Consider the following 14,961-nt stretch of genomic DNA (forward strand, 5'->3'; position numbering starts at 1 on the left):
GAAACGTTTGCAATTTTGAGGAAATACAACATGAAGCTTAATCAGGAGAAATGTGCCTTCGGAGTTGGCTCGGTAAAGTTCCTCGGCTTCATGGTATCGAATCAGGGTATTGATATCAATCCCGATAAGATCAAGGCTATTGAGGACATCACGATCGTAGATAGTGTGAAGGCCGTGCAAAGGCTAACAGGGCGAATAGCTGCCTTGGGTAGATTCATTTCGAGATCATCGGATCGGAGTCACCGGTTCTTTTCCTTGCTCAAAAAGAAAAAGGATTTCGCGTGGATCCCGGAATGTCAGCAAGCCTTGGAAGAATTAAAGCGATATCTGTCAAGCCCGCCTTTGCTTCACACCCCGAAGGAAGATGAAAGGCTTTATCTATGCCTGGCAGTATCCGAGATAGTGGTAAGTGGGGTACTAGTTCGAGAAGAGCAAGGTACGCAATTTCCTGTTTGTTATGTAAGCCGAACTCTAGGAGATGCTGAAACTAGGTACCCTCATTTAGAGAAATTAGCACTTGCATTGATAAGCGCATCTCGAAAGTTAAAACCCTATTTTCAATGTCATCCTATATGTGTATTAACCACTTACCCTCTTCGAAACATTTTGCATAAGCCCGAGCTATCAGGCCGATTGGCCAAATGGGCCGTCGAACTTAGCGGGTACGATATCTAATATCAACCCCGAACGGCCATCAAGTCTCAAATTCTAGATGACTTTGTGGCCGATTTTACGTCGACCCTCATACCCGAAGTGGAGAAAGAACTCCTGCTAAACTCGGGTACAACATCGGCGGTATGGACCCTTTTCACGGACGGTGCCTCAAATGTAAAGGGGTCCGGACTCGGCATCGTCTTGAAATCACCCAAGGGTGATACTATTAGACAATCTATCAGAACTCCAAGATTGACTAACAATGAGGTCGAGTATGAGGCCATGATTGCAGGTCTCAGGCTAGCTAATAGCTTGGGAGCAGAAGTCATCGAGGCCAAGTGCGACTCACTATTGTTAGTAAACAAAAGCTTCGAGGTTCGGGAAGATAGAATGCAACGGTACTTGGATAAGCTACAGGTAACTCTACACCGCTTCAAGGAATGAACTCTGGACCACGTGCCTCGAGAGCAAAATAGCGAAGCCGATGCACTTGCTAATTTGGGATCCTCGGTCGAAGAAGATGACATCGTCCCGGGAGCTGTTGTCCAATTATCAAGGTCTGTGGTCGAAAAGGGTCATGCCGAGATAAATTCAACAAGCCTAACATGGGATTGGAGGAATAAATATATTGACTATTTGAAGAATGGAAAACTTCCCCCGGACCACAAATAATCGAGGACCTTACGAGCCAAGGCTACTAGGTTTGCATTGGATGAAGATGGAACACTGTATAGGAGAACGTTCGATGGGCCGTTGGCAGTATGTTTGGGTCCAGGAGACACCGATTATGTCCTTTGAGAAATCCATGAAGGTAGTTATGGGAACGATCTCGAAGGCATCATATTTCTACACGAAGGCCTTAGATTTTAAAGCACGCGTTGCACTCTTTTTCCCTTAGATCGGTTTTGTCCCAAATGGGTTTTACCGGCAAGGTTTTTAACGAGGCAACAACTATGTTCTACCTAAGGAAAACTTAACAGTATTCAAGGTTTCTCTTCAATCAGCCTCGAATACTGGGGGGCATCACCCTCGGGGATTATATTTTCAAGGAAAACACTTCACGCCTAAGAGGGCCTCGATAGGAAAACTTTGTAATGGGCCAAACGGTCAGATGAACCGTGTCCATATAGAATAGTCAAGCCCCGACGCCAGAGCGTGTACGTATGTATCAATTATTTGAAGAAATATTTTGTCAATATCAAAAACACTTTGTTTACTATTACGCGAACTCTATACTTATAATCCTACGGGAAACGGCTCAAGAGCCAAAGCATAAGAACACCCCAGAATACTCGGGGACTATCATCGACAGTCAATGCATCCGAGTCACCAAAAACTTGGACTCATAAGACCTCAAAGAGGCATCCCCCCGAAACAAAGGCCAAGGCCAATATACTCGGGGACTAACTTTTCGAACAAGTTCGAAAAGTTATCGAGGAATAAGTCCAAGAGACACACCTGAAGGCTACGGCCAAATTAAAGGCTACGGCCATATTAAAGACTACGGTCATATAAAAGGCTACGGTCAAAATAATGCGGCTCGGAGACGTCCGACTTCCGCTATAAATTTAAGGCCTTCAAACACTTTGTAAAACCCGGTTAAATCAGCCTACCCTCGGCAAAAGCAAAATATAAAGGGCTTCGATAAATTCAGCACCCGAAAAATCTAAGGGCCTCGATAAATTCAGCCGTCAAATAATCCAAGGGTTTCGATGACATCGGCCATCGGAAATACCTCAAGAGGTATTAGAGTATGTTTACACAAACAAATTACTAATGAGGTTCTGAAATATCGAACCTTCGAAAAAACCTACGGGTGCAAAAAAAACACATGCTAAGGCATAATTAAATTCTCACTAAGTTATGAGGGAAAAATTATATAGCCATTCTAAGAGGCCGAATCGGCCAAATTTAAAGAGCCTAAGGGCCGATATATAAGAGCCAAATGGCCAACTTAAAGAGCCTAAGGGCCGATATATAAGAGCCTAAGGGCCAACTTCGAAAGGCTTAAGGGCCAGAAACGTATTATACGAGACTCCACTCTGACTCAACTCGAACTCAAGAGTCTCATTATTCCGAGCTCACACCAAATTGATTTTTACATTGATCAATAAGAAACTAAGGGTTTATTGTGTTCTGAATCCGATTCAAAACTCGAACTGATTATCGAAATCTTCCGCAAATGAGAACAAAATAAAATTCAACACAAGTTAAGGATAGAGCTAAAAGATACTTTATATTCATGAAGGGTATTTTATAGGACATATTTACAACGCCCTAAAAGGGCCCTTGCACAGGAAAAAAAATGAATATCTAATCTATTCTCGGGGTCATATCCCCGGAAGCGTCATCTTCAAAAACTGCATCTTCAACAGCTCTATCTTCGGGAGCCCCCTCTCCCTCGGGAACATCTTCTTCACTTTCCCCGTCCCCGGAGCCGCTCACTACGCCCTCATCATCGGGGGAGACAAGAAACCTGGCATCGGTTTCTCGCGCCTTTTCCTCGGCTATCTCCTCAGCAAGATCGAATCCCCGGGCATGAATCTCTTCGAGAGTCTCCCTCCGGGCTCGGCACCTAGCCAAATCATTGCTCCACCTTCCCCGATCGGAGGCCTCCTTCAACTCAGCTTGAACGGCTGTAGCGTCCCTTAAGTACATGGCAATGGATTTATCAGCCGCAACCCTCGTCTTCTCAGCTTCAGCCTTAGCTTGAACAGCTTCAGCCTTGGCCTGTACAGTTTCGGCCCGGGTTCTAGCGAGCTTAGCCTCCAACTCTTCGATCTTCTTGGCCTGAGCCAGACCTTTCGCTTGAATGCCCCGGAGCTGGGTTTCAGCCGAGGATAGTTGGGTCGTAACAGCTTCTTTATCGGCGGCAAGTTGATCCATGTTCTTCCTCCACTAATGACAATCAGCTTTAACTTGATCAACCTCGCTCCGGAGCTGCCCAATCATCTCTAGCTTTTGCTGCAGCTGAGATATCGAAGTGTTAGCCTCCGAAGTAGGGCCAAGAAGGCCGTACTTTGCTAAAATCACAGTTACCTGCGCATCTATCTCGGACTCGCCTTTTTGAGCTTTGGCCAATGCGGTCCGAAGATCCTTAAGCTACTCTTCCTTTTGGCTACAAAGGAGCCTTAGAGCCTTCTCTTCGCCCGAAACTTTCTTGAGCTCGGCCTCACATTGGCTCAGCTCAGCTCTAAACTTTATGATGGCCTGTACGCGAAATAGAGATATATCAGTCAATAGAAAAGAAAGAAAAAAAATTGCAATAATGAAATTAAGTACTCACCTGGGAGAGGAGATGTTGAGCCTCTTCGAAGATGGCAGATGCATCGTTAAGGTCATTGGCATCCTCAATCCCAGCATAGCAACCCTGAAAGGGNTCGTCTTCAGATCTTCGCCGATTCAGGGTTCTATGGCCATCTCCGGCCCAGCTCCGGCACACTTTGGTGTTTTGAGCATGGTTCTGACCTTTCCGACCAAGATCGGACCTTTTCAAAGCCTTTCTCATTTTAGGGTTCTTCTGAAACCCTAACTATTCAAGGTTCTCTCCGATTTTTCTTAGATCTGTCACATATCTGTGCTTTACTTGAGTTTTTAAACGTTTTCCCCAATTTTTCTTTCAAAAATTACTTCTTTCCGATTTAGGGTTTTCTGAAAAGCTTAAATGTTTCTCTGACTTTTCTTTTTCTTTGTGTGTACTTGTCTATACTATGTTCTTATGTTTTCTTTTCTACTACGCATGTTCTTCTACTGTGTTCTTATGGTTTCCTTTATTATACATGTCCTTCTATGCTTTATTTTTCTACTGTGATACCTATATGTTCTTTTGCTATACTTTTCTGGTATTTTTGTGTTCTTCTACTGTATGTATTTCCTACTGAGTTCTTAGGTTTGTTTGCCTTCTACTGAACTTTGCTTGAGTTCTTCTAAAAAACCTCTTTAAACATATTTCCACTATTGTGTTCTTAAGTGTTATTGTTTTCTCTTTTACTGAACCCTGTCTAAGTCCCTTCTAAAAGGTTTTTCTTAAACATGTTTCTTCTACTACCATGATGTTCTCTCATTAATGCTTCGAGTTAGTTTCTTCACTCTATTTGCTATGAATTTTCTGTTGTATTTGCTTGTCTTCTCATGAGATTCTGAAAAGAAATCTCTGAGCCTGTTGCCTCCTCATCTCTGTATTTGACTCGAGTCGGAAACCCTAGAATTTGGGGGGTTTCCTCCGAGTTTGGTCACATGATCAGGATAGGGTTCTGTTTGAGAATCCTGGACTCTTTCAGACTCATTTCTGAGTCTATGAACTAAGTTTGAACTTCTTTGTTTGCATACATTTCTGAACCTTCTTAATTTCTTCTACACTAGACTCTTCTATTGAATAGCATGATAAATTTCTTTATGCTTTTATATGTGTGATGAATTCTTTCTTCCGAAAAGGTTTTCCAACTTATGATTGATTCAGAATCCTTTTTTAGGTTTGATTGATTGTTACTGATTTTCCTTAAGTAAAACCTTTCTTCACCTTTTCTGACTGGATTCATTCAGACCTTGTGATTTACTGATGGTAATTGATTTCCTTTCCTTATTTGCACAAACCGTGTACTGTCAAGACCTTGTCCTTAAATAAACCTCTATGTATTTACCCCTCTTGTATTGCTTTGAAAAGTGTTTGATTAATCTCTTTCCTTAATTACTTTTACCCGTTTGAAATCAGAATCCCTTAATTAAAGGGAAACCTTAGGTAATTGATTTTTCAAACTATTTTCTTACCTATTTCTGCTTGCTTTCTACACTATAAAAGGCACGACCCTTTCTACACATTACATACGGTTAATACGATCAAACAGCTTTCAATTCAACACTTTTACACACATTATACACTTGAGACACTTACAATCTGATAGTTCTCTTCTAAAGTCATAGTGTTCTGACTACTTGCTTGCACTTTGGCTTTACAAGACTGCTGCTTCCTTTTCTTGTTTCCTTGAAACTGGTATGTTCTAGTTTTGGTTTTAGTCTCATCCCAATGTGTTTATTTACAGCCTTCACCCATGTTTACTTTGTTGTCTACATTCAATGTTACTTTGCATGATTATTTCTGTGCATTTGTCTCTGCTGTGAATCCTTGCACCCCTGTTCCCCTCTATGTGCTTTGAGTTGAAGTTCAGAACATGGAAACATGCAAGTTGTTGCTTATGTTTGGACTTGATCCCTTAGGGGGTCCTAAGCCAAACAGGCTGGTGGGGTGTGCCAGCACTTCCAATTCCTAGGTATGACCATTAGCCTGTCTTTGCTTCCTCTTGGAATCCCTCTCTGCACTTACACTCTCTCTTAGCTTCTAAGTTCTGCCCCCTCCTGTGAGCCATGCTTTGGGACCTTGAGTTCCCTCTGAACTTGGACACTTGAGGGCTGGCCTTTCCACACTGCACTATGACTCAATCTTGCAATGTATTTGGGTGTGAGCACTGCCCGGAGTCCATGAGGCTCTTAGGGAACTCTGACACACCCCAAATGAGAAAGGCTTTGGATCTTGGTCTTTGGAGTTGGTTTACATCATGCTTCAGGCAGGAAACCTGAATCAGGCTCTCCTTGGTTGTAATTTTATTTTTTTATGATGCAATTTCTTTATTTTATTTTGGTCTGTAACAATTTTGTAATAAACTTCTGGGGTGATTAGTGAAAAAGGAAAGGGTAACCATGCATGCAAAGGGGTAGATATCATGTTCATGGGGAATATTTACACTTCTACACTCATGTATCCTGTTTTCAGCTTTCACTTTTGCATCTCATATAGAGACCATGTCTATAGGTTTCTGCACTTTTGCACCTCATATAGAGACCATGTCTATAGGTTTCTACACTTCTGCATGTTTACAGAGACCATGTTTATAGGTCGTTTCTGAAATGTTGCATATCGTATAGATAATATGCCTATAGGACTTCCTGAATTTTGCATCTGCATCTGTCACTAGGCAAACCTGTTAATAGGTTTAAATAACTAACAGCATTTTAGATACCATGCCCATAGGATTTCTGCACTCTTATTACGCCTGTAAAAGTGTTTTAAATCAGTAACGCCTAGAAAGCATGCCTATAGGAACCATCAACTAAATTTGAATCGTCCATTCGCTTGTGAGTCTAAAATCAGTAGCAACAATAACGACTGCAGAATTTATATTCCTGTAATTGACAACTTCTTTTCCTAAATCAGCATACTTCTTTTTCTGAAATTAATAGATATCATGCCTATAGGTTTTCGTTTAACACTTAGGCAAGCCATAAGGTAAACTTATAAATTGAATCAGATTTTATTAACTACAACCAGCAGGCAGGCCTGATTCGGTCTTCTTATCTGAATATGTAATAGATCAGTCTACCACAACTCTTAAGATTAAATCAAACCCTAATCAGTACGTGTAAGACATGCTAAAATATATGCTTCTCTTCGTTTTAAGGAGGTCTGTTTGAGCCTTTCTATATGTTATGTGCTTCTCCCCAAATTTGCTATATATGTGTTTTGATTGTCGCCTTAGAATTTTGTCCTTTGAAATTATAAAACCTCACACCCCTTCCCTTTAGGATTAGTAGTCCCAAATACCTCCGGGACTGATAGGATTGGGGCGGGTAATAGCATGCAATAAGTAAAACGAGACCATTCCGCGTTTAATAACTTAATGGGGTGGGAAAGGGTAGATATGGACATGATGACCAGGCGATAACACCACGTGTATAAACGGTTACCGGGTGTTGTGTGGGGTGATCCATATTATTTATAAACCTAGGACCCTCTTCCCTTTACTCGTTTATTTTATTTCAAAACTGCTTTTTTTGTTCTTAAGTTCCAGCTTCTTCGACTGCTTTTAACTGCAATTACTTGCAACAATTATGTGAAAACCCCTCCCCCCTCATATTTGTAACTCATATTTGTCTATTTGTTGTTTGTACTTAAAGTCATAATTATAGTATGGTCGGGAACCACACTAGTGGATCTCGAGAGGAGCCTAACACCTTCCCCTCGAGATAATTTCGAGCCCTTACCCAATCTCTGGTTTTCTAAATCAAAATTCTCCTTAGTGTCCTAATGCACTTAATCATTAGGTGGCGACTCTTCAATTCAAACACAATTCCTAAAAGGAAACGAGTTGTCCTCCCAAATGTCATAAACCCGATTTCGCGAGAAAAAAGGGGGCATCGACACTTGCTCCGTTTAAATCCCGATAGTCAACACATATCCTAACTTTCCCATCTTTCTTCGGAACCGGTACGATGTTGGCTAACCAGGTTGGGTACTCAACTACCCTGAGGACTTTGGCTTTGATCTGCTTAGTGACTTCCTTCTTGATTTTTAAGCTCATGTCCAGTTTGAACTTTCTGAGTTTCTGCTTCACCGGCGGACACTTTGGATTGATAGGCAACTTATGAGCCACTATGGATGTGCTCAATCCAGTCATGTCGTCATATGACCATGCAAAAATATCTTCATACTCTTTCATGAAATGGGTGTACTCTTCTTTCTCTGATGGTGACAGGTGAATACTTATGCGAGTCTCTTTGATGGTTTCAGAATCTCCCAAATTGATTGCCTCGGTTTCGTCCAGGTTGGACTTAGGTTTGTTCTCAAAATTCTCAACTTCTCTGATAACTTCCTCGGGTATCTCATCTTCTTCTTCCGAGTCACCATCCTTATGTTGCATTGTCTCATTACATGTCACAGTCGTTGGTTTATCAAGGTAAGAAATAGTAATGATGTAGAGGGAAAATGTAAAAGATAATAATAAATACTAAAATAACAATGCATTAATTAACTTTTGAAGACATCAAAACAGGTACGGCTCGATGACTCGAGCAATTATTTCAAAATAAAATGCGTCTTAAAACAAAATATAGAAATATCTTAAATGCTAAAAATGGCTTTTAAAACAGATCATGCTAATTGCCAGGCTACCCAGGAACTCGACGGGCCCGGGATGGTGCAGCAGTCCAATTCTTGAGAACAGCTCCTTTCTCCATGGTCGGAATGGTGAGGTCTTCTTCCTCCTCCTCCTCAACTATCACATTGCAATCCATATCTTCGTCTTCTAGAAACAGGTTCCTTAGCCCAGCCAAAGCTTCCTCCTCTGCAGATCCCCATATTGTATCGGCCTGGTGAAAGGTCTGACTTAGATGCGGCACTAGCTGCTCAAGCGGGTAATAGGGACCACGCCATGGGGGCGACCAATCATCATATTCTTGCCATGTATACTGATATCCGAGCCCAAAAGTTGTGCCATGACGTTTCAACTGTATCGGTTTGGTAATGCCCTAGAGTTTCTTCCCAAGCCCTTTCCGGGCTCATACCCTGACCACGCCAGTATGCCTTCTATTTTGCCACTCCACCATTTATCTTTCTCAATTGCATTGACACGCTCGATGCGGTGATAAGTTTCTCCACCTAACTTTCTTCTATTCTCGACAACCGGGACAGTCTGACTAGCGTAAATGGGATTACTTCCGTCTCCGTGAATGATCACCTCTTGATGGTTCCATTCGAACTTCACAACCTGGTGTAGTGTAGAAGCTACAGCTCCAGCAGCGTGTATCCAAGGTCGTCCTAATAAAAGATTGTACGTAGCAGATATGTCCAATACTTGAAACTCAACATCGAACCAAGTCGGGCCCATTTGCAAACAGGTTGATTTCTCCAATTGTGGCCCTTTGAGACCCATCAAATGCCTTCACATTCATACTCCCGGCTCGTATCTCATGGAAATATTTACCCAACCTTTTTAGAGTGGTCAACGGACAAATGTTGAGGCTTGAACCCCCATCTATTAAGACTCTGGTGATGAATTTGTCCTCAAATTATACCGTTATGTGCAGTGCCCTGTTGTGACTTAATCCTTCAGGTGGTTGTTCATCTTCCTGAAAGGTGATCTTATGGCTTTCTAGTACTTGCCCTACCATGTTGGCCATCTCTCCACTGGTGATGTTGTTAGGCACATAAGCTTCATTCAACACCTTCATCAGAGCATTCCTATGTGTCTCAGAATTTTGCAGCAGCGACAAGATGGATATTTGGGCGGGAGTCTTGTTCAGATGGTCAACGACAGAGTATTCTCTAGCATGTACTTTCCTCTAGAGATCATCTGGACCAGTTTCAATGACGGGTTGTTTGGTATCAGCTTCCTTGCTTGTTCCTCCCAAATTTTCGAGTGTATAGATCCTTCCAGGTTTGGTCATACCCTGTGCAGCACCAGACTCTTCCATTTTTGCTTTTCCTTTTCTCCTAGCTTCGACAACATAATCCTAGGATATGGCATTGGAATTTAATGGTGGTGTAGATGCTACCGTCACAGTGAATGGTGTGTCTACTTCTACTTCAAATGGAGTAGGTGTGGCCGCAGGTGTTGTTACTTCAATTTCAAACGGGACTGATATGGCTACTTCAACTTCGACCGGTGGCTGTATCCAGTGTTAAAAAAAGCGGGCGCTTCCTCGCTTTAAGCGAGAAGCGAAGCGGAGCGGGAGGGGTATCGCTACTGCCATTAAAAGCAGCTCAGGTATGCATAAGCGACCGCTTCTCTCTAAAAAGCGAGAAGCGGTGAAGCGCCCAGAAGCGATCGAAGCAGACAATTTTTCAGTTAAAAGACCCAAAGTCTTTTTTCAGTTAAAAGACCCAAATCGTTGTTTCTTTTTTAGCACTTCTTCAGCAGCAAACTAGGGTTCTTCAAACCAGCAATTCTTCCTCACTTCAAGCAGCGACTTGTTCAAGCAAACTAGGGTTTTTCTTCTTCTTCTTCAAGACTTCAACAGTACAACAGCAACTTAGTTTCAACAGGTATGTTTTCCAAATTTATTTTCATTCTTCTTCTTCTTCTTCTTCTTCTTTCTAAACGTCCAAAAAGCGCCGAAATGCTGGCGAATTTTTTTAAAAAAAAATTTGCCAAGTTTCTGCCCAGTTTCTGCCCAATTATTTTGTCTTTTATTCTTAGTTCTTATGGCTTTTCTTATGTGTTATGTAGTTGTTCTTTTAATGTCGCCAAAAGAAGATAGGAAAGACCCGGCTTGGGCTTACTCTGCAAGAGTTAATGAAACCAACAAGATGGCCATTAGATGTCTTTTTTGTGATAAGATTACAAATGGAGGAATCTATCGTCAAAAAGCGCATCAAATCGGTGGTGATCCAAATGTCGCAACTTGTCCTAAAGTTCCGGGGCATGTGAAGGAAGAATTGAAAGCATACCTTCAAAAAAAGAAAGAGTTAAAGACTCAAATGATTCATGAACAAGAACTTTATAATCTTGAGGATGATGATGATGAAACAGGAGAAGGTGACGATGCTTCGTCGCTTCCACCAAAATCACAAAAGCGGGGAAGGATGCTTCCACCAATGTATTCTAGTTTTGGATCTACTGGCAAGACCAAAGGTCCTATGGATTGTTACTTCCCGCAAAAATCTGGAGATAAGGGAGGAAAAAGTGGTAATCCTCAAGTTGATGCAAAAGCAATTTTGAGGGACCGTGCATTTACCTTTTTTGCCCGGTGGATGTATGATGCAGGTCTTCCTTTTAATTGTGTTAATTATACTGGCAAATTTGCTGCTTTTATTGAAGCCGTAGGACAATATGGCCCAGGAATGAGGCCTCCAACTTATTATGAAGTTAGTGGGCCATATCTAAAAAAATAGGTGGTAGAGGTGAACAAAATCGTGGAGGAGCACAAAGTAGAATGGAACAAGTTTGGTTGTTCCACTATGATGGATAAGTGGACAGCGAGAAATGGAAAAATGATCATCAGTATCTTGGTGAATTCTCCTAAGGGAAGCCTGTTCTTTATTCCTTTGATGCAAGTGACTCTTCGACTGATTCAACCAAAATGTACTCCGTGTTCAAGATTACAATAGACTCTATTGGAGCAGAAAATGTTGTTCAAGTTGTCACGGACAACGCTAGTGAAAATGTTAAAGCTGGTGATATGATGTCTGCTTGCTACCCGCATATCTATTGGACTCCGTGTGCAGCACATTCTGTTAATTTGATCTTCGGTGATATTTTCAAGGAAAGACCCTTCAGTACTATCTTTAATCAGGCAATTAGAGTGCATTCATATATTGTTCAAAGGCCTTTGTAATTGAACATGATGAAGAGATTCACTAAACAAAGAAGCTTGGTGAACCCTGCAAAGACAAGATTTGCTACTGCTTTCTTGACTTTGGCTAGGATGTATGAGCAAAAAAGCAATTTGAAGAAGTTATTTGTTTCAGATGAGTACACTAGCAGTGCCTATGGAAGGGAAGCTCGAGGGAGAGAATCAGCAGATATTATACTTTCTCCTTCATTCTGGAACAATGTGGTTCATGCATTGAAGATTGGTGGTCCTTTAGTTAAAGTGCTTCGTTTGGTGGATGGGGAGCAAAGGCCACCAATGGGCTACCTGTACGAAGCAATTGATAGGGCAAAGGAGGCTATTCAAGCCTCTTTTAGTGATCAAAGAAAATACAAAAGAGTTTTTGAGATCATAGATAAAAGGTGGGATAGTAAGCTTCATAGCCCTTTGCATGCAGCTGGACTTGTTTTGAACCCAGAACTGTTTTATGACAATGAAGAGAGGATTCTAGGAGATGAACCTTTGTGGAATGGATACTATGAATGTATTGAGAAGTTGATACCTGAAGAATCCGTGCAAGATAAAATCACAGAGCAATTTAGTATTTATAGGAATTCTGAGCAACTTTTTGGAAAAAACATGGCCATTAGACAAAGAAAGACGAAGTCACCAGGTGAGCGAGTGCTTATATGTTTTATAGTTAATAAGTTATTTCTTTATCAATATTATGTTTTGAAAATTCGTTCTACTTCTACAGTTGAATGGTGGAAGCAATATGGTCATTCCACTCCAGATTTACAAAAGTTTGCCATCAAGGTTCTAAGTCTAATATGTAGCTCATCCGGGTGTGAAAGGAATTGGAGCGTGTTTGAGCATATAAGAACTAATAAGAAAGATTTAGTATATTAAGATAATTAAATTATATCTCAATTGTCTTAATCTTACTAATTACTTATTATTTGTAGATTCATACAAAAAAGAGGAACAAACTAACCTTGAAGCGTCTCAATGATCTAGTCTTCATTAAGTACAATAGAACATTGAGGCGTCGTTACAACGCTCGCAATGTAATTGATCCAATTAGTTTGGACAACATCGACGATGCTAATGAATGGCTAACTGGAGTCCCGAAAGATCATGCAGATGAAGAAGTATTTGAGGATACTTCTGATTTCACTTGGGGTGATGTTGCGGAGGCGCGTGGAATTGGGGAGAGGATTTATGGTTTGAGGGGGAGTACCTCAACTTCAAGTTCACAGAGGAAGGGAAAACAGGCAGCTACTTTGTCCCTAGTTGAGGAAGAAGATGAAGTTGAAGAAGATGACGAGCAACATAATAATGATAGTGGAATACAAGAATTTGACAATCTTGTAGAAGAATAGGATGCTCATTTTGTGCTTTAATTGATGCTACTCTTTAGTTTTTTAATTGAAGTACTGAACATTTGCTTACAATTACATGTGTTGTCTATGCCGTATTGATTTTAATTTTTTTTAAATTCCACTTCACTTAAAAAAAGCGGGCGCTTCGCTTCTTGCTTCTCGCTTTTCGTGAAATAGGGGTTGTCTCTTTTCCTCGTTTCACGCTATTTTTAACACTGGTTGTATCTGTACCAAATAGGAGTGAGTGTGACTGCAGGTTTAGGGTCATCACCTTCCCGAATAAGCCCAATCAACCCTTCAGGATCCTATTCTTCATCAGTTTCTATCACATTTACTCCTTCACCCCCTATGATCTGGGAATGGGATTGTTGCAGACGTTTGGTGCGTCTTCCTTTGCTTGTATGACTTTGGTATCAATCAGGGTTTGAATCTTGTCTTTCAGAGTGCGACATTCATCAATAGCATGCCCTTTCATGCCAGAATGGTACGCACATGTTTTATTCGGGTTCCATGGCGACAACGGGAATGGGAGTGACATATTCGGCAGCCTTCAGTCTTTCATATAGCTGGTCAATGGGCTCAGCAATAGGGGTGTATTGTCTGGGCGGCCTGCGATCAAAATTGGGTTTGGGTTTTTGATAGTTTTGACTAGTTAGAGGTGAATGGTAATAGGCTGGCTGGGTGTTATAAGTGTGATAGGCGGTAGCGGGTTGAGAATATCTGGGAGGTGAAGGTTGGTATGTGGGTGGAGGTGTTTGGTATGTGAGTGGAGATTTTGGACCTTGGGCCACCATCACTTCCCCTACTTCTTTCTTCTTTGATATGCCCCCTGACTGTAATGGTTCGTAGTCTGCAATGCTTCAAAATTGGTTACCATCTCACTCTTGACCCCTTCTTCATTCCTTTCCCCGAGTTTGATGATGTCGGAGAACTTGTGATTTTCGATGACCATTAACCTTTTATAGTATTGTGGATCCTGGGCCCTGACGAAAAATTTGTTCATCTGCTCTTCCTCTAGTGCCGGCCTGACCTTTGCAGCTTCTGACCTCCATCGAGTAGCATACTCGCAGAAAGTTTCTGTTGGTTTCTTCTTGAGGTTCTGTATGTAGAAGACGTCTGGTGCATTCTCTGTATTAAACCTGAATCGGTCCATGAAGTCTGATGCCATGCTTACCCAATTAACCCACTTCTTGGGATTCTGACTGATATACCAAGATAGGGCGTCTAAAGTGAGACTCCTCATGAATAGTTTCATGTGAATTCTTTCATCTTTCCCCACTCCCACGAGCTTATCACAGTATGTCCTCAAATGTACCTTTGGGTCACCCGTTCCGTCAAACATCTCAAACTTGGGAGGTTTGTAACCTTCCGGCAGTTCCACGTCTAGCTGAATGCATAGATCCTCGTAATTCAGACCCTCAATTCATTTGCCTTCTTCAACACCCTGGACTCGGCTTGTGAGCTTCATGAGCTCTTCCGCCATGTTCTTAATGAGTAGGACCTTCTCGGCGGATTCTAGAGTGTATGAGATTGGCTGGGTAGAGTGGAGTAAGGTTTCCATGTATATGGGATTGTTTTGGTGGGTGCCGGGGGTTGGAGTGCAATGGTGATCATTAGTTGAATTTTGCGGATCATGGATAGGTTGTGGGGTATTCTGAGGAGTATGGTAAGTGGTTTGTGGGTATTGAGTCGGGAGATGCTGGTGTTGAGGAGGTGTAGGTACGGGCGGAGGTTTAGGATTCTGGGAGGTGTTGCGTATTGATGGGGTGTGGGAGGATTTTGTGGACGTTGGTTTGGTATGTTTTGAGGAGGTGCTGGGTTTTGGGCATTTTTCTGGTTAAGA

General features: G+C 41.7%; 1 protein-coding gene across 1 annotated transcript; it reads left to right on the top strand.

Annotated features, from left to right (window-relative positions):
- Positions 1 to 11,766: 11,766 nt before the first annotated feature.
- Positions 11,767 to 13,118, top strand: LOC109215374. The gene is made up of 3 exons (XM_019379426.1): positions 11,767 to 12,409; positions 12,494 to 12,552; positions 12,702 to 13,118. The coding sequence occupies exons 1-3, from the start codon at positions 11,767 to 11,769 to the stop codon at positions 13,116 to 13,118; spliced, it is 1,119 nt and encodes a 372-aa protein (XP_019234971.1).
- The last annotated feature ends 1,843 nt before the right edge of the window (positions 13,119 to 14,961 follow it).

Source organism: Nicotiana attenuata, unplaced genomic scaffold (assembly GCF_001879085.1).
Source record: "Nicotiana attenuata strain UT unplaced genomic scaffold, NIATTr2, whole genome shotgun sequence".
Taxonomy (NCBI): domain Eukaryota; kingdom Viridiplantae; phylum Streptophyta; class Magnoliopsida; order Solanales; family Solanaceae; genus Nicotiana; species Nicotiana attenuata.

Bases quoted from the DNA above. Each gene is read 5' to 3' on its own strand.
- LOC109215374 (XM_019379426.1), top strand. From the start codon at position 11,767: ATGATGAAGAGATTCACTAAACAAAGAAGCTTGGTGAACCCTGCAAAG. The intron at 12,410-12,493 runs GTGAGCGAGTGC...CTACTTCTACAG, and splicing joins AAGAAAGACGAAGTCACCAG to TTGAATGGTGGAAGCAATAT. The intron at 12,553-12,701 runs GTTCTAAGTCTA...TATTATTTGTAG, and splicing joins TACAAAAGTTTGCCATCAAG to ATTCATACAAAAAAGAGGAA.